We start from the raw sequence: 20757 nt of genomic DNA on the forward strand, positions 1-20757 counted from the left end.
TATTAATCTCAAACACTGAAAGAACACCTTTTCTGACCTCCTACCAATTGGGTTGGTTTTACTGACACCCTTTTTACAAAATGTAACCGTGTGTGTGAGTGAATTTATTTATTTATTTTTAGCTCCCATCAATAAGTGAGAACATGTGGTATTTCTCTTTCTGTGCCTGACTCGTTTCACTTAATATAATTCTCTCAAGGTCCATCCATGTTGTTGCAAATGGCAGTATTTCATTCGTTTTTATAGCTGAGTAGTATTCCATTGTGTAGATATAATCAGTACATCAATTAATGGACATTTCAGTTGTTTCCATATCTTGGCTGTTGTGAATACTACTGGCTTCATCAATTCACAATATGCATGAGACAGCAGATATCTCCTTGAGATCCTGATTTCAGTTCTTTTAGATAAATACTCAGAAGTGGGATTGTTGGATCATATGGTAGTTCTATTTTAACTTTGGGGAAACCTCCTACTGTTTTCCATAACCACTATACCACTTTACATTGCTACCAATGACTAATTTTTATAATCAGTGAATTTCTTATAAACAATCAGAATATTGTATGTCAGAAAAGAAAAATTTACCTAACAAATACCTTACATATAGATTTTTCTACTTAAATTTTCTGCCTACTTAATGGCCACCATAATTTTGACATTGACTTTAGTGTAAATAACATTACTGTTACTATAGATTTGTCAATTTTCTCCCATACTTTTTTTGAGGTATCATGGAGAAATAAATTAATTTTTTATTATGACTGAGTAAAACTCCTTTGAGCTGCAGAAGAGTCATCAAATGTTAAAATTTTGTAAATATTATGATTTATAATCTGTCTTGTTCCAGGAAGATTTTAAGGTTTATTCAAAACGTGCATTGGATAGAATAAGATAAATTAATAGGTTAACATTTCTCTATTAATGAGCATTTTTCCAAAGTGCAGTTCAAGAAGTTGGATGGGGACGTAACATTATAATTCTCCCTTTCCCCCACCCACTCCCTGGCTCTTATTATTCCCCTGTCTTGTTTTATTTTTCCCTAAAGTATTTATTACCATCTCTATCCCGTGATATATTTTCTTTCATTCTTTCCATGTAGTCTGTCTCTCCCTGCTCCCCTATCATGTAGGCTCCATGAGGTCAGGGATTTTAATTTGTTTTATTTACTGCTGTATTTCCAGTGCACGAAACAGGGCCTATCACAGACTAGATTCCTGGTAAATATTTGTTGAATAAATGACTGTCGGTCTGGCTCCATCTAGCAATAACTTTTTAGAATATCTAGATAAATGTATGAACTGAGTTTCTTCAGCTAATCTTGAATATTAGTTTTTTAGTCTTTCTCTCACCAGCTATTGAACAGCATTAAGTATGGGATGATATCCCCTGATAAGAATCTGTAGTAGATTTCTGTGTTTTGAATTTAAGACAGAGCCATATGCCTTAACACTTAGTTAGACTAGGGGTCATTTTGCTATTCTCTAGTGGGAAAAATTGAAGAGCATAACAGTGAGATATTATAACTTTCTCTTGAAGGTAAGCCAGAATCTTCTCAGGAAATAATACTGCATAAGCAGTTGAATTGAGGCTCCAAAACATAACCTTTATTATCCTGGAAATTCTTAAAGCAAACACAGCCACATGATAGCTCATTTTAGTCATTGAAAATTTTATAAGTGTACCCGTAGAACATCTGACTTTAAATAGTGTAACTTATCTGTGTAGTCTCCATGAAAAACTCATTGCAAAAGATATGATTGGGTAAAAATGAGTAGCTTACCATATGTTGAAAGTTGAAGAATGACATAATTGAATTCTAAGAAAATTATCAATTATTATGACTCAGTTGAGAGTACTGCATTTTATTACCATAAATTAAGGAAGCCTTTGTAGTGAAAACATTAAAATATGTCAATGCAATTTTGCTATGCATGCTAATATTTATTTTAATACATTTTTTTAGGAAAAACTACTGTGAAATGATTAAAAGCCTTGGCTCTGAAGTTAAGTGGTCTGGGTTCATGTCCCAGTTCTGTCACTTGCTAGCTGATTACTTTGGCCAGGTACCTTTAGCCTTGGTCTCCTCAACTAAATATTGGAGTAGTAATAGTAGCCTACTTCATAAGGATGTTTTGAAGATCAGATGAAAGAATGTACAGTGATTGACTCATAGTAATTACTCCAAGAGTTAGCTGTCAGTATTGTTAATATGAACATTTACTTATTTACCTTGTTTAGCATTGTATTTCCATTGAAGAACAGATTCAGTCGGTTTTGGGAAATACTGCATACAAGCATATCATTGGACTGCAATCATCATCTGCTTCAGGAGCCTTAGACAAGTCATCCTCCACATCTTTTCCTTTTAGAACTGGATTGACATCTGGAAACATGACTGAAAACTTAAAAGCTTACATTGATAAATGTCCACAGCCACCTGGTGGAGGAAATACTGCAAACCTTGATGAGTGTAAAATTGTGCCACAAAACCACTCCCTTCTTGAAAATGATCTTAAAAATGTAGTATCTTCTTTCTTACCAAAGAAAGCCAGTGACAACTCAAATATACCTAACTCTGAGTTGCTGCCTTTTCTCCAGAATTTATGTAGTCAGGTTAACCATCTCCATGTGGGGCATAATGCTGAGTGGCAGAGAAACATCACCAAGCCCAGCGAAGCCATTCTTGGTTTAGGGTAAGTATTATTTCAAGACAAACATAGTTTAGATTTTGGTAGAGAGGAGAATCAGATGAAGGGAAACAGATTTGTTTCAATGAGTACTGCCTGAAAATCTGCTTCCAGAGAAAATTTTAGCAGCTTTTACATTTTGCCATTAATAGACTTATAGGGAATAACTGTTCTATAGAGTAGAATGGGTTGCTTTGAAGGAAGTGCCTGTAACTGGAGGTGTTGCACACTTCTCAAGCATTTTGTGGAAGGGGGTACAGACATCAGAGAAGGGTTAGAATAGAAAGTTATTTGCTTGAATAGAGTGATAATCATAATCTTTACACTGTTTATTTGTTTGTACTTTTTTTGGATGGGTGTGTTGTGCATGTCACTGTAACAAAGTTTCTGTATTAATCTATAATAAATCTATAATATATTGGTCTAGTCTAACTTTAGAATAATCAAAAACTATATTAGGATAGTTATTTGTGGTATACAGGCTTTTACCCCTTGATCCTAATCTCTTATTTTGGCAGCACATGTTTGATTAAGAGATGGCTAAGTACTTAGTGTGTTCCTAATCCTTTACATAGATATGGTGTGTCAAAATAGTGGTCTAGACTAGAATTCAGGACTCTGGTCATGGTTTTGGTTTAACTATTTTCCCACACTGTTTAATCTCCCATAGCTTAGAGTTTTCATGTGAAAATGAGGTAATTGGATCAGTTTGGAACTAAACACCACCAACAACCAACAGGATCGAATTGACATTTATAGAAGACTGTACTAACCATAGCAGAATATACATTTTTTTCAAGTTTTCATGGAAGATTCACAAAAATAGGTTATATTTAGACTAAACCTAACCAAACTTAAAAGGGTTGACATCAGACAAAGTATATTCTCTTACTGTAAATGAATTCAACTTGAAATCAATAACAGGAAGACAACAAGAAAATTTCCAAATAATTGGAAATTAAATTTAAATCTATGATTCAAGAAGAAATATTAACAGAAATATTTTTAAAATACATAGAAGTGAATAAAAATACAACAGATCAAAATTTGTAGGATGCAGCTAAAGAAGTGTTGATAAGGATATTTATAGCACTAAATGCTTACATTAGGAAACAGGAGAGTTTCTAAATCAATAGCAGAAAACTATGACAACTCAACCAAATGAAATAGATAATGTGAACAGTCCTATAACCACAAGAAAAATTGATTTTGTAATTTAAAAGCCAAGCAAAACAAACCCAAAGCAAGCAGGAAGAAGGAAATGGTAAAGAACAGAAATCAGTGTAATTGAAAACAGAAAAACAATAAAGAAAATCAATGAAGCACAAAGCTGGTTCTTTGAAAATTTTGATAAAATTGATAAACTTCTAGCAAGACTGGCAAAGATAAGAAGAGAGAAGACAGAAATCACCAATATCAGGAATATAATAGGGGATGCCACTACAGATCCTAAGGCCATTAAAAAGATAATAAGGGAATATTACAGACAACTTTATGCTCACTTCTTCTAAGCTTAACAACTTAGAATGGATTAATTCCTCAAAAACCACAAATTACTAAATTTAGCCAATATGAAATAGTCCAGTAACCACTAAAAATACTGGATTTGTGATTGGAAAGCTCATGAAAAAGAAATATCCAGCCCCAGATGGTTCCACTGGAAGATTCTACCAGACAATTAAAGAGCACAAATTTTACATACTTCTAAAAATAGAAGAGGAGGGAAGAATTCCCAACTCATTTTTGAAGCCAGTATAGCCCTGATACCAAAGCTACATGACCCCAAAGAAATTGAAATACATGTAAGTGTATATAAAATATACAAATCCATACAAATAATTATAAGGTTTGTAAAAATACATATTAATGTAACAAAACATGTACAAGATCTGTGGACTGAAAATTATAAAATACTGATCAAAGAAATCAAAGACTTAAGAAAATGGAGAGACATACCATGCTCATGGATTTGAACACTCAGTATAGCAAAAAATATCTCCCCAGGGCCGGCCCCCTGGCTCACTCGGGAGAATGCAGCGCTGGTAGCGCCGAGGCCGCAGGTTCAGATCCTATATGGGGATGACCGGTGCGCTCACTGGCTGAGCGCAATGCAGACAGCGCCAAGCCAAGGGTTACAATCCCCTTATCGGTCAGAAAAATAAAAAATAAAAAAACCTCCCCAAATTGATAAGTTTAATGCAATTCCTATCAAAAGTTCAGCAAGATTTTTTGCAAATATAGATGATATGATTCTAAAATTTGGAAATGGAAAATTCTAAAATAAATGGAAGAATAAAGAGACTAGAAAAAACAATTCTGAAAAATGAAGAAGTGAGAGAAATCACTAATTGATTTTAAGATATATAGCTACAGTATTAAAGACTGTGGTATTATTGGCAGAGGGATAGACACAGATCCATAGAATACAGAGCACAGAAATAGCCCTACAAAACTACACCAACTGATTTTTGACAAAGGTGCAAAAGTAATTCAGTGAAGGAAGGATATAGTCTTTTTAACATGTGGTGCTGGAGCAACTGGATATCAACAGGCAAAAAATGAACTATGACTTGAACCTCTACCTTATGCAAAAATGAACACAAAATGGATCATAAACTAAAATGTAAAATATAAAACTGTAAGTCCTTTCTAATAATATATAGGAGAAACACTTAGGGACCTATGACTGGGAAAAGAATTCTTAGATATCACACCAAAAGCATGATTCATAAAATAAAACCAATATATTAGACTCCATCTAAATTTAAAACTTTTGTCTGTGAAAGACTCTTTTATTTTAAGAGGATTAAAGTACAACTGGAAGAAAATATTTGCAAATCATAAATCCAACAAATGACATATCTAAAATATATAAAGAACTTTCAAAAGTCAACATTGAAAAAAATACAATTCATTTAGAACACAGGCAAAAAAGACAGCCATTCCACTGGAGAGGACATACAAATAGCAAATAGGCAAATGAAAAGATGATCAACATTGACCTTATTGCTATTAGGGAAGTGCATATTAAAACCATAAGAAATCACTATACACCTATTTGAATGATAAAAATTAAAAATGATAACAATACCAAATGCTGATGAGCAGTAAAAAACAGTGTCTTGGATAGCTCTCAAGGGCATTATGCTGAGTGACAAAAGAGAATCTTAGGAGGTCACATACTATAAGATTTCATTTATGATATTCTTGAAATAACAAAAATATAGGGACAACATATTAGTGGTTGTCAGGTGTTAGGGAAGGCGGGGATTTGAGAAGTAGGTGTGACAATAAAGGGTAGCAGGAAGGACATCTTTGTAGTTACAGAACAGTTCTGCATCTTGATTGCACTGGTGTTGACATGAGTATATGCAAGTGGTAAAATGGCAATGGCATAGAACTGTATATACACATTGTACTAATGTCAATTTCCTGGTTTTGAGATTATATCAATTAGGTAAGATATAACCATTGGGAAGATTGGGTGAAGGGTACTGAGAAACTCTAGTATTTTTGCAATTTCCTGTGAATCTGTAATTATTTCAAAGTAAAGAGTTTTGGGGCCGGCCCGTGGCTCACTCAGTAGAGTGCGGTGCTGATAACACTAAGGCCACGGGTTCGGATCCCATATAGGGATGGCCGGTTAGCTCACTGGGTGAGCGTAGTGCTGACAACACCAAGTCAAGGGTTAAGATCCCCTTACCGGTCATCTTTAATAAAAAAAAAAAAAAAAAAAAAAAAAGAAAAGAGTTTTTTAAAAAGCCTTCCTTGGTATATTCTAGAGTAGTAGTTCTCAACTTTTGCTCTTTACACTCTTAAAAATAATTGAGTACTACAGAAACTTTATTTATGTGGGCTATGTTTATTTTATTGTTTTAAAATGACAACAATAAGGTCATATATTAAAATAAATAACAGTCTTTATGAAAAACAAACCAATTTTCTATTAAAAAGTTGAGTGAGAATGGTATTGTTTTAAATTTACGCAAATCTATATTAGCTTTTGGCTGCATTCTTATATATGCTGCATTGTAGTATGTATGATCAAGAAATAGTAACAGCACAGTAAGAATACTGAGAACAAACTGAGTTAACCTCTGAAAAAGCATATATTTATACACTAAACCTACTTCCTTAGGAAATTCTAGGTAAGAGAAGAATATACAACTACAAATTCTATTAGTCGTCACAGCAATGACATTATACATTTTGTAGTCTCTGGAAAATCCTACTGTATAATTATGAGAGTATGAAGATGAAAAAGTCAAATAACATCTTAGTATTGGTATAAAAATATTTTTGACCTCATTGAATCCCTGAAAGAGCCATGGAGACCCCCAGGGTTTTGTGGACCACACTCAGATTCACTGTTTGTGTTCATTCTGAACTTTAGAAACTGGTATGCTTTTTATTTACTTTTTTATTTTAATTTGCTCATTCTAGTTAAATTGTTAAGCATTTTCTTATCAGGTTAGAAAAGAACAGTTCAGTACTTTAATAAAATTGTAAGAAAGAAGAAAAGACTGTTTAAATTGTAGGGTTGATTGAGGAAGTACTTGGAAAATATACATGTTGACTTTTTAAAAAATTGGGCAAGATCAGTTTGATTTTTCCTTTGATCATCCCTAATCTGAAAGAAAGATCAGTTTTGATTTGGAGTTTAAAATAAAAAAGACCCATTCTAAAGGCTTGTTTTTTTAAGGGTTCATCTTCACTTTTATGTTCCCATTTTACTTGTATACTTAATTGAAAGAATTAAAGAAAAAGAATGCGTTGGGCATTTAGGATGATGGTCACCTGTTGTGTATGGATATTAGAACCTGGAAATGTTTTGTAAGGAGACAATACTGTTGAGACAGATTCAGCAATGTATTTTTGCTGCTTGTTGTATAGCCTGATTGTTTTTGATATTGGGGAAATTGATATTTTTTATAATTTATTTTTAGAATGGAAGAGCAGCCTGTTTGTTCATACTTGGAAAAGATTCTTTCTAAAAGTATGGAACTGATGGAAAAGAAACTTACGGACTACATTGATCAGCGAATGTATAAACTCCAGGAGCACATAGACGATAAGATTGCTTTGTTAATGGACTTGCTGCAAAATCCCAGCTCCCCTCCCGCTGGGATGCCTCTAAGACATTATGACTCTGGAGAAAGACTTTCAAATGGCGAAAGATAAGCTGTCAACATATACAGTGTACTGCAGATATTTATTACATATTTATTACAAAGCCAGAACCCAAAAAGTTAGGAAAAGTATTTCATGTCCTTTGAAGGATTATTATTTTACTTATATAAAGTGACCTCAGTGTTCATTTTTCTTATACTTGTTATTTTAAATCCATACTATACACTATTGGTTAACATGTTACGGTCATAAATTATTTTTGTTTGCAATATTTTTCATTCTTACCAGAAATTTATGTATTCTCGTGTTGCTTGAGTGTTTAAAATGTTTAAGGATTTCTAAAGCAGTTCAATAGCTTGTATATGTGTTTGATTGAAGTGAATTTTTTATTTATACAAAGACCTTACAGTCTTTGTATGAAAAAATAATGCATAGAGTATTTGATATTTTTTTCTTTTTCTGCTTTTTCTTGGAAAATTAGATACTTAAGACTTGGAGTCTTTAATTTAGATCATTAATTCACATTTTGCATTGTTTATCTGTGATAATAAGATGCAGTGTTTGGCATGTGTAAAATTAGTTCACACTGGGGCCATTAATAGTATTTGTTTCATTACAGTGTAGCTGTAGATAGGAAAGTAAAAAATCAGAACTGGCCCATTCCTTGTTACAATTACTACTTTGGATTTGGTGTTTCATGTAATACAGGAGCAGTAGTCTTGACTGATCTGCATAACCCCAAACAGGAAGTCTCTCTTTTTTGAGCCTAATACAGGTTTTTCTCCCCAGAGTCCTTTTCTGGTGTGTTTAAAGTGTGAAATGCTGAGGATTAAGGAATATGAATCAAGGAGATTGCAGTTCTCTTTGGCTGACTTAATTTTCAGAACTTATAACCATTGTATATGTGTTGAAGAGTGATATATTTGCATCTAAAAAATAAATGCATTCACTCTGGAAGCTACTTGTCTCAAGTGAATAGAACTTTTATTTTCAACTAATCTTTGCTTAAAATGTTTTATTTTTTAGAAAAGGGATATTTCATATTTATTTACTGTTTTGGCAAATTTGTTCTTTAAAATGAGGGCCAATTTATATACTGTTTGTTCATTTTTATCATACTACAAAGGTGACACAGTATATGGAACATACTCTGACCACAATCACTTGACAATTTAAATGTCACTTTTGCTAGTTCTTTATGGGTCATTATTTATGGAACAGTCATAACATATACAGCTATAAGATAGCATTTCCTGGGCCGGCCCGTGGCTCACTTGGGAGAGTGCGGTGCTGATAACACCAAGGCCACGGGTTCGGATCCTATATAGGGATGGCCGGTTCGCTCACTGGCTGAGCATGGTGCTGACAACACCAAGCCAAGGGTTGAGATCCCCTTACCGGTCATCTTTTTAAAAAAAAAAAAAAAAGATAGTATTTCCTGTGCTATTGAGGAGGAATCTGTCTCACTTAAGACTGAACCTGTTGGGGCCGGCCCGGTGGCGCACTGCTACAGTGCGCCGCTTGGGAGCGCAGCGGCGCTCCCGCCGAGGGTTCGGATCCCACATACAGACCGGCCGCTCACTGGCTGAGCGAGGTGCGGGCGCAACACCGAGGGTTGTGATCCCGTTGCCGGTCCCGGTCCGGTATGGGCGCGACACTGAGGGTTGCGATCCGTTGCCGGTCACGAAAAAAGACAAAAAGGAAAAAAAAAAGACTGAACCTGTTAGTTAATAGTCCTGTAGCTTCTGGTAGTTGTGATCTGTTCATTGATTCACAGAATGCCTCACTATAGTGTAGCCATAATCACTGCATTCAGATCAAGGACCGCGAATGAAGATAGATGCAGACGGTTGAAAGGCTGATTCTGAGTTCCTTCTGCATGTGTTTGATGATGAAATATTGTAATTGGGAAGCAAGATCACAACCATTTTAAAAAGTAGATTTTGGCAATATGAAAATTAATAAATTTATGATTTCCCTACATATTTAATGGATTTTATGCATTTGTTAATATTTAGAACAATGCCAGCTCAACATAGAGAAACTGTTATTTGAATTAGCTTAGTGTTTATGTTAAAAATCAGACAAAATATCCCTGAAAGCATTTCTATTTCAAATGGCTGATTCAGTTTAGTTCCCCAGTATGAACAGAAAACCTGTAAAATACTATAGCACTATAGTCAAGGAGTAGTTCAGGGTTATTTATTAACAGTCAGTATTTTCCATAGTTGTCAAAATATATTTCATCAGCAGGGAAATAATTGGTTTCCTCCTATGAAATCAGAAAAAGATAATTTTCTACTACATATGATATTTCTGTAATGACTTTCATTCACAAATTTTCAACTATTTTAAAACATAGATGCGTCCTGCAAGCCTTTGTCGTAAATGTGTTTATGAAAGTTACCGTAGTTAATTTGGGTTTTTTTTTTTAAGGCTTTTTTTTTTTTTAAGAGCAGTTTTAGATTCACAGTAAAATTGAGAGGAAGGTTACAGGGATTTCCCATATATCCCTTACCCTCGCACATGCATAACCTCCCCCACTATCAACACTCCCCACCAGAGAGGTATATTTGTTACAATTGATGAACCTACATTGACATCATTATTACCCAAAGTTTGTAGTTTACATTAGGGTTCACTCTTAGTGTTGTACAGTCTATGGATTTGGACAAATGTGTAACGACTTGTATCCACCATTACAGTGTAATACAGAATAGTGTCACTGCCCTACATATCGCCTGTGCTCCACTTATTCATCCCTATTCGCTCTGCAACCCCTGGAAACTGCTGATCTTTTTATTGTGTCAATAGTTTTGCCTTTTCCAGAATGTTATGTAATTGGAACCATATAGCATGTAGTCTTTTCAGATTGGTTTTTTTCACTTAGCAATGTGTATTTAAGTTTTCTCTATGTCTTTTCAGGGCTTGATAGCTCATTTCTTTTTGTTTTCTTTTGTCTAGAGAGACAAAGCCTTTAGTTCAAACTAATGTGAGCTGAGACCTTAGTTTTGTTCTCTTTGCAAGATAGCCAAGTTCCCTTAAGCCTAAATTTCTGAGTCTACATGAATTAATTAGAAAATCAATACCAATGTATTAGAACTAAAATACCTTTCCTTACATATTATTAATATGTCAGTATGGTGATGTAGTTAAAACCCATCAGCCTTTAGAAAAAGATGAAACTTATGTTTTAAAGCAAGTACTCCCTCCCCCCTCCCCCATTTTGCCTTTTTAAAAAGAATACCGTACATGTTTTACTGGTGATGGATTGATGACATTCTGTTTACTTTCAAAATATGGCAGAAATGATTTAATCATCCAGGTTTCTGTTGAAAACAGTGAAAAAAGATATAAAACAGAAACACAAATGACAAAATTAATTTGTTTCTAGCAGCAAATGTTTTTTACGTATACTTTAAAGTTCTAGTGATTATGGGGCCGGCCTGTGGCTCACTTGGGAGAGTGTGGTGCTGATAACACCAAGGCCACGGGTTCGGATCACATATAGGGATGGCCGGTTAGCTCACTGGGTGAGCGTGGTGCTGACAACACCAAGTCAAGGGTTAAGATCCCCTTACCGGTCATCTTTTAAAATAAATAAATAAATAAAGTTCTAGTGATTATGGGCTGTAGCTATAGAAATGTTTTATTACAAATTATAATTAATATACATTAATTCTGTCTTACAAATGAAGTAAATTTGATAACATTCTACGATTATAGTACTAGAAATAATTCAGATAAACATTTATTTCTCTTTCATTTTCCTTCCAAGTTTTGAAACCCAAATTACATCACAGCTATCCATCTACCTACCTATGTCTGCATACACACACACATATATATCTTCCACTCTAAAAAAATAACACTTTACTGAAATTATTACTAGTCTTCAGAAAAGACCGTGGGAAGACTGCTCCTCTTGCTGGCACCAAGAAGTTGCTGGAGAACTATTTTTGGTGTTTAGGCAAGTACCCGTCAACATGTAGCCATCTGAACAGCCCCATTCCTCTGCTTCACCTGGGAGCTGGTTAGGACAAATTCATGAGCTCCACCCCAAAACCAGTAAATCAGAATTTCTGTGGTGGCTCAAAGTCTGTGATTTAACAAGCTCTCTGGATGGTTCTTACGCACATTTAAGTTAGAGATGCACTGCTGTAATAAATGGATAAGTCTCTGAAGAAAGAGACTCATATTCAAGATTTTAAAACCCAGCGCAGGTATCCGTGTAACTTTCTGTGTGTATAGCAGATGCTCCTGAAAGTTTCTGTTTAAGTGAGAGCTATGGGTTACAGAAAAGAAGTAATGAGGGAAAAAAAGGCAACTCTGACTCCTTGAGGAGTCAGAACTCCTGAAACACGAAATGAAATGATTCAAATGATTCAAATGCAACGTAGTCACTGTACTGCAGATTTGTCCTAGCAGGGTCCCATCTGTAGAGGTTTCAACAAAGACTTGAGTGTTTTCACTCTCACACCTTCCATCCAGATCCAGTCTGTGGACAGAAAACACCTGTGGCTGGAGAAGAGCCACTAGCAAAGGGGGTTTCACATTTACAAAATGGTGCCACATCTGTCTTCATAGAAACCTCTAAAGGTTATCGGCCTCTGCCACTATCACTGTCGAGCCACACACTGGTTCTCTTTATCTCTTTAGAAGATAAAGTGGTTCTTATTATCTCTGTAGAAGAGAAGCAAGGGGCTCACAGTGGTGAACTGCTTTGTCAAAGTCCTGTATCAAGGGCCGGCCCGGTGGCGCACTGCTACAGTGCGCCGCTTGGGAGCGTGGTGATGCTCCCGCCGAGGGTTCGGATCCCACATACAGACCGGTTCCCGCTCACTGGCTGAGCGAGGGGTGGGCGCAACACCGGGGGTTGCGATCCCTCCTTGCCGGTCCGGCCCGGTACGGGTGCGACACTGAGGGTTGTGATCCGTTGCTGGACACGAACAAAAAAAAAAAAAAGGAAAACTATCTGTGTATATACCAGTACGAATCTGGCCATTACATCTTAGGCACAAGTGGTGACAATCTGCTTTGTACCTCATGAATATTGATAACCAATTAAAAATAAATAAATAAATAAATAACAGTGCTCAAAAAAGACAAAAAAAAAAAAAAAAGTCCTGTATCAAGTAAATGGTGAAGATGGGCCTAGAATCCAGGACTCCTTTCCTTCCACCTATTTCCATCTCTCCTGTTTCCCATGTCCTTGTGGATTTGGGGGTAGAACCTTTTTTAGAATTGATCCCCTTTTGCATTTGAAATCCATTGAATGGCGAAGCAACTCTTACTCCGTGGCCACCTCTCAAAGTAAAGCAAAAGTTAGCATCTCCCCAGTCGCTGCTTCCTTTTCCCATGTGACCACTTCCTCATCTTGAAGGATAATCCCATGCCCTTGGACAGGGTATCCAAGGATTTTAGTTTTCTGCCCATTTTGACATTGTCTCTCCAAATGCCCACAGAGGACATTAAGTTCAAGATGCCTAGAGGAAAAAACACAAGGTAGAGGAATGTGAATTCAACTTCTACCTTAGTCATTTATCTGCCATGTAAGTTTGGACAAATTATTTAACCTTTTTTAACCTAAGTTATCTCTTCTGTAAAATGAGGATATCCCAGCCTACTTCTTACAGTTGCATGAGGTTTATAATATTTTTAACATACCTACCGCAGACCTGGCACACAGGAAGTGTCCAATAAATGTTAAATGTTAATTTCTCCCTTTCCTCTCATTTTTCATGCTTCTGTTATCTCTTTAAAAATCAAGAATAATCGGGCCGGCCCGGTGACGCACTGCTACAGTGCGCCGCTTGGGAGCGCGGCGGCGCTCCTGCCGAGGGTTCGGATCCCACATACAGACCGGTTCCCGCTCACTGGCTGAGTGAGGTGCGGGCGCAACACCGAGGGTTGCGATCCCGTTGCCGGTCCCGGTCCGGTACGGGCGCGACACTGAGGGTTGCGATCCGTTGCCGGACATGAAAAAAGACAAAAAAAGGAAAAAAAAAAATCAAGAATAATGTACAACAATACTTCAAAAAGTTCATGGGAAGATTCCTATTATCTTTTAATTCTATTTTTCCAAAAATGTTTTGAAGTACCCTGATATTTGTTTCTTAATAACTGTACAATTCTAGGAAATTTGAAAGTCTCCTTCTTTACTGTTTCCTTCACGGCCAAAGGGAAGTCAATTCCAACTTCAGTGGTATACAGTCATGGTTCTCAAAGTGTTGTACCTGGACCAGCAGTGTCAGCATCACCTGGGAATTTGTTACCTATGCAGATTCTCAGGCCCCCCCATCCCCTCCTCTAAGTGAGATAGTAGAGACTCTGGGGCCCAGCAGTTGTGCTTGAACAAGCCCTCCATGTGCTTCTGCTGCATAATCAAGTTTGAGAATTGCTAGAGAAGGGTAAGAATATGGGCTCTGGAGCCAGGCTGCTTAGATTCAGTTCCTCTCCCACTCTTATTAGTATGTGATCTTGGACCTCTTCAGTGACTTCTCTGGGCTTTCTTATCCACTGCATGGGGATTAGATTGCATCTACCCCAGAGGGTTGTTGAGAGGATTAAGTGGGGCAGATCTCATGAAGCGCTGAGAGGGTCCCTAGAGAGCAGAGCTGTGTTCTCAGCTTCACTTCACACTGTGATTGCCTGGGCACTTATGAAAAATATGTGTAAATGTATGTTTATTTCAAAATAAAAAGTTTAAAATAAAAAAATAAACTGATGATTAGGTCCTACTCCCAGAGATTGTGATCTAATTGTATGGGGTACTGCCTAAGAATATGGGTTTTTGGAAGCTTCTGTGCAGATTCTAAAGCATTGTAAAGTTTGGAACCACAAGTTTAGTGTTTTAAGGCCCAGAATCTGGAACTAGATTTTCTGGGTACTAACCTTCGTCATTCCACTCACTAGCTGCATGACCTCAGACAAGTTCTCAACCTCTCTCTGTCTGTAATAGTAGCACTGACCTGGCAGTACCTCTGTGAGCTAGTGCCTGGCACACAGTCATCATCAGTGACTATCAACCATTGCCATCACCATCACCATCACCATCGTCATTGTCAACACCACCATCACCATCATCACCACCATTGCTATCATCATCGTCATCATTACACCATCATTGCCATCACCACCACCACCATCATCATAATTACAGCATCAGCACCACCATTAGCATCATCACCACCACCATCATCACCATCATCACGGTGATTGTGGAATTACTACCAGTTCTAGCAGCTGCTGAATTCTTTCCACAGAGACCACCCATGTGGCTAGAGAGTTCAACCATCCTCATTAGGAAACTGAAGCCTCGACTTACCAGACGAGGGAAAAGATGATTCTGATGCTTTTATTTTCTGGTCTTTCTATTGTCTAGGTGCACTTCTCATTGTGATTGAGTTGCAGGATCACGGCTTTGTGAATCTCTGCCAGATTGGCATCTCCCAGACTGGCCCGGCAGCTTGATTTGCCTGGTACACAACACAGATGGCGCCAAGGAAAGTTGGCAGCTCACCCAGTCAGTGGGCTCCACCTCCCACCTCCCACCACCTGGTACCCCCATATAGCCCTGGAGCTAATGATGAACTATATTTTACTCCTCACAAAAGAAGCCACCAGGAATTGATGTCTCTTTTTTGGAGCCCTTGGGGGAAAGAGCACTTATGATTTTTTATGTAGAGTCCATAAACAGGAAAAGTATATTAGGGCCTGAAGAAAGGTGGTGATAAATATCGGCTTTAATTCAATATGAACAAGTACATACTTTTTAATGGAACCTGACTAATAACTCCACTTGTAAAAAAAACCAACAAACTTTTATTTTTCTTTCTTCTCTGTTGTGGCTGATGAAATGATACCTTTCCCAAAGGGCTCTTAGTTTTTTACTAAAAATTAATGTGTGTGTGTGTGTGTGTGTGAGAGAGAGAGAGAGAGAGAGAGAGAGAGAGAAAGAAAGAGAGAGAGAGAGAGAGAGAGCATTTATTTTTTTATTTATTTATTTTTTTCTAAAAAAAGATGACCGGTAAGGGGATCTCAACCCTTGACTTGGTGTTGTCAGCACCACGCTCAGCCAGTGAGCTAACCGGCCATCCCTATATGGGATCTGAACCCGTGGCCTTGGTGTTATCAGCACCGCACTCTACCGAGTGAGCCACGGGCCGACCCGAGAGAGAGCATTTAGGTTCTTTATTCCATTCTATTGCTCACAAAAGTACATTTGAAATTTTCTGGCCATATGACCACATTTTGGATCTATGGACTGTGGGCCAAAGTTGGTCCAGCACCCGTTTGATAAATAAAGTTTTGTTGCAACACAGTCATGCTCATCCTGTACATATTGCTACAATGACAAAGTTGTGTATTGCTTCTGGGACTTGACCTGCAAAATATTGTAATAAGATGATAGTTTTTTTTTTTTTTTTCCTTTTTGTCTTTTTTACTGACCGGTAACGGGATCGCAACCCTCGGTGTCACGCCCATACTGGGGACCGGCAACGGGATCGCAACCCTCAGTGTTGCGCCCACACTGCGCTCAGCCAGTGAGCGGGAACCGGTCTCCACATGGGATCCGAACCCTTGGTGGGAGCGCCCCCACGCTCCCAAGCGGCGCACTCTCCAGTGCACCACCGGGCCGGCCCTAAGATGATAGTTTTTTAAAATAACCTGCAGGGGCCGGCCCGTGGCTCACTTGGGAGAGTGCGGTGCTGATAACACCAAGGCCCCGGGTTCAGATCCTATATAGGGATGGCCGGTTCACTCACTGGCTGAGCGTGGTGCTGACAACACCAAGTCAAGGGTTAAGATCCCCTTACCGGTCATCTTTTAAAAAATAAAAAAATAAAATAAAAATAACCTGCAGTATCAACATTAAAACAAGTAAATAGACCAAAGAATCTGTCAGACATCTATGACATTTCAGGAATATAATATACAATAAAGTAGTACTATAAATCAATGAGGAAAGAGAGAATTATTTAGTCACTTTAGCAGAAATTGACTTAGGAGAGAAAAATAATCTCCAATTAACACCACATAGAAGAAATGAAGGAGAGTATCTTTGTGATGTAGAGGTGTAGAATTTCCTAAATAGAAAAGTAATTCTTATTGTTTACAATAAAAAATCAGAAAGCAAAGAAAATCAAAGATTAAGGTTTTTAAGTGCTCAAATTTGTGTATTTTGAACATAGGTGTTGATGGAGTTTGGATGTGTTGTCCCCACCAAAACTCATGTGGAAATCTGATCTCCAATGTGGCAGTGTTGGAAGCTGTTTGAGTCATGGGGGCGGATCCCTCATGAATGGATTAATGCTCTCCCAGGCGGGGGGAGGGGGGATTAATGCGTGAGATCTCGCTCTATTCCCGTGAGAGCTGGTTGTTTAAAGAGACCCTGCACCTCCTCTCCCTCTCTTGCTTCCTCTCGCCATGTGATCTGCTTGTACTCACCAGCTACCTGCCGCTTTCCTCCATGAACAGAAGCAGCCTGAGGCCCGTGCCAGACGCAGCTGTCCCAGACTCGTAAGCCAAATAAATCTCCACTTTTTATAAATTACCCAGTCTCAGGTATTCTGTTATAGCAACACGAAAGGACTAATACAGGTGTGATCATATTATATATATTTCAGACAGTTTTTTATTTAACATGTATCATGGACATATTTCTATAGATCAGTGTTCTTTAAAGACTAATATCCACACACTGTTCTTTGTATGAATTTACCACAAATTATATAATAAATGATGGAAATTTGTGTTGTTTCTTGCATTTATGAATATGGTCTAATGAACATGCTTGTACATAAATCTTTGGACACTTTTATAATTGTTTCCTAAAGATAAATTTTTAGAAATAAAATTCCCTGGTCAAATTCCAAGTGCTTTTTATATTTTATACATATCATAATATCACTCTGAATAAATCTGATACTAACTTAATCTCCCACTAGGTACGTATGAGTAATTTTTTTCCACATCAAGGCCAGCGAAGGATTCAAAACTTCTAATATCACTACCAGGCACCTTTGAATGGCAGTATTTTGACTGAAAAATCTGGTTCCTATCTTCATCCTGTCTTCATCCTCAGTTAAATTAAACTCTGCAAAGCATGTTGCAATCAAAAGGGCCAAAGGAAGGAGACTTCTCACAACCTCCATCTTTGTAAGAGGCTGGGTGGCCTTAGGGGCGAGCAGGCTTTTATACCTCTCTGTGTTTGAGGACTGCCTGGTTTCACAAGCTTCCTGGTGACCTCCAGTGAAATGTGTCAGTTCAAGCCTCCCAAGAGGCAGATTAATGTGAGAATACAGCAGCTGTGTGGGTGGTTTGTTATCAGCAATCCCCAACAGTGAGTGTTCCCTGTCCCCAGCTCTTTCTTGGAAGCCTTGTACCCAGCGAGAGCTCTCCCCGGGGGATCTCCAGCAGCTGGCATACAGTAGGCGCCGAGTAATTCCTCACAGAACTGACTTGGAGTTGTGCCTTTGCCCCGTTCATCCTGATCATGAATGGGCAGCATCACTGACATTTAAGCCTTCATTGCTCTTCTGCAAGAATGGAAGCCGCTGGGGGTCATGGTGAGGCCGAACAGAATAGGGACAGGCCCCCGGCGGCTGCTTATAAACACCCAGACTAGGAGGAACAAAAGTGCAGATGACCTAGACGACCTTCCACCTGTGACGCCGAACCGGAAAGGACAAGATATGGGAATGTGTCCATTGCACATACCGAAAAACTTTCAGAAACTCAGGGACCATGACGGGACGCTTATGCAACCTCACATGGGCCTACTAGGCTTTTTTACCTTAGATACTTCTCCACAGCCAAATATTCCTCCCCTTAGTTAAGATAAACACTCCTGTTCCAGAACAACATATACACCCTCCCCCTGAGAATCCAGGGGCGCATGTGCATTTCTCCTCGGAGACACCCGCGCACTATTTCTGCGTGTACCTTTGCTTTGTAATAAAACCTGATTATGTTCTGTTTCTCTGTCCTTCCCTTTCGTAGGTCGCACGGAAAATTTTTCTTTCACGCATAGACCAAGAAGCTGGAACTGCCGCCGGGTAACAATAGGATCAGCATGCTGGGTGAGGGGATTGTGTGGCACCCGGGCAAACTCCGGGTCCAGCTGGGTCACTCAAATGCTCTGCCAGGGACGATCCTGCAGTAGGGAAGGGGGCAGAGGATGGGGAAGAAAAAGAAAGTGCAGGTCCAACTTGCTCTGCAGATTTCTAACTGGTTATGTCTGCAGAAGTAGGTGTGTCAAAGTCCCTCGGTGTTGTGTTTTGCAGCTGAGAAAAAGGAATCCTGGTGTCCAAAATGAGACTATTAAGAACAAGGGATGTGTGGAGATGAAGAACTTTTTCTTTTCATTCATTCATTCATTCATTCATTCATTCATTCATTCATTCATTCATGAAATGGTCTTTATTTGCCATTCTAGGGCCTGGGGAATGCAGAAATGAACATGCAAGACAGTCATGGAACTCGTATTCTAAGTGGGGAGACAGACAACAAAAATGAAAAATTCAAATAGTGAGAGGTGCTGTGAATATAATAAAACAGGGTGAGGAGATAGAAAGCGGCTGCCTTGAGGGGGAGATGCAGTATCGTTACCAACAGGCCAGGCTCGGCTTGCCCTCTCGCATTAAACAAATGACCTGAAAGTCCAAAAAGTTGGTACAAGGATTGGAAGGTTTATTCAGATAACCGGTACTCAACTAAATGTTTGACCAAGCAAACAAACAGAAAAGAGGAGCAGTGGGGTCCAGTTTATCCTAGTCCCAATCAGCAGGGCCAAACTATTCCATTAACAGTAATTGATAAAAGCAGTTCTCCCCACTGTTTTCAGCATAAAGAAGAAAAGTATCCACTAGATTTAAATCAGAGAAACAAAGCATAGCCAGGAGCCCTCTGGGGTGCACTTACATAGTAGAGGATACAATCCAACCAAATAGCAGAAGAGGGCTCAAAGAATCAGAGAAAGGTAAAGAGAATAAAGCATTACCTTGTCAGAATTTAAGCCAGAGACACCAGGAGAGATCCACCAGCAACAGAGACATGGTAGTGAAATAGTCCCAGTGGCCACTTGCCTCTTGCAGCTAGAGTCCTCTCTGGTGCCCAAAGCTTTCCGATTTTGCCAGTGATTAAATTAGGCTCTCGGATTCCAAAGTCATAGAAATGAATAATGTACCTAACAGTAAAGCAAGCAACGCTTTATTAAATGAGGAGATAGACTTATGCATAAAGGGGGGTAGCAACAGTAAAGATAGCCCCCCGAGGGGAGCTGTTCAATCTTTTATAGGGAAAGGAGTTAAGGGGTACAGGCCAGCGTCACTGGAGGTGGTCCATTCTGTTGTTCCTGGTTGTGTCATGGGTTCATGCTCAGTAGGCAGTGGTGTTCATTCATCATTGTCACCCCAGGAGGGTCATTGCAGCAGTCACCTTGATGCTTTGTGCAAAGGTGGGAATTCCTAAAGGGATCTTAAGGTTAAACTGTTTTGCAACTCAATAAATATCTGTTTCCTCTCTTATCTCAGTCTATTTTGTCAGGGTAGCCCACGGGGTAATCATTTGCCCTGGGGGTCTCATGACTGAGGAGTGGAAAAGCAACATAGTGTCCTCTGCAGGGAAAGTGCAGTCAGTTTGGTTCACAGGCCAGCTTTACTCTGTTTCAATATTAGGGTGGGAGGGAGGACATCTTGAGAAGAGGAAATCTGAGCAAAGACAGGTAAGAGTGAGGCATTCATGTGTGATCTCAGCTTAGTCGACTGCATTTTAGGCAAAAGGGCTTCTTCAAACGCATGGAGACTGAGGGCGCTCAGCCTCCAGGGAGGCGCTCGGCCACCTGGGGCTGCCCTGCAGAGGTTGCCCTGGCACTTGTTTCCACCGCTGACGTCCTGAACGTGCCCGCCACAGCCCAACCCTCAGCTGGGTGACG

The 20757-nt window shown here is 38.7% G+C and overlaps 1 protein-coding gene across 1 annotated transcript in view; it reads left to right on the plus strand.

The window, feature by feature from the left end:
• Window positions 1-8778, plus strand: part of LOC103607724 (chromosome unknown open reading frame, human C10orf88) — a 22212-nt gene extending 13434 nt beyond the window's left edge. Inside the window, exons 5-6 of the mRNA XM_008592192.1 lie at window positions 2242-2696; window positions 7637-8778. Of these exons, the coding sequence (XP_008590414.1) occupies window positions 2242-2696; window positions 7637-7871 (690 nt within the window). The 3' untranslated portion in view covers window positions 7872-8778. The remainder of the gene's footprint in view (window positions 1-2241; window positions 2697-7636) is intronic.
• Window positions 8779-20757: the final 11979 nt, after the last annotated feature.

This window comes from Galeopterus variegatus, unplaced genomic scaffold (assembly GCF_000696425.1).
Source record: "Galeopterus variegatus unplaced genomic scaffold, G_variegatus-3.0.2 Scaffold7661, whole genome shotgun sequence".
Taxonomy (NCBI): domain Eukaryota; kingdom Metazoa; phylum Chordata; class Mammalia; order Dermoptera; family Cynocephalidae; genus Galeopterus; species Galeopterus variegatus.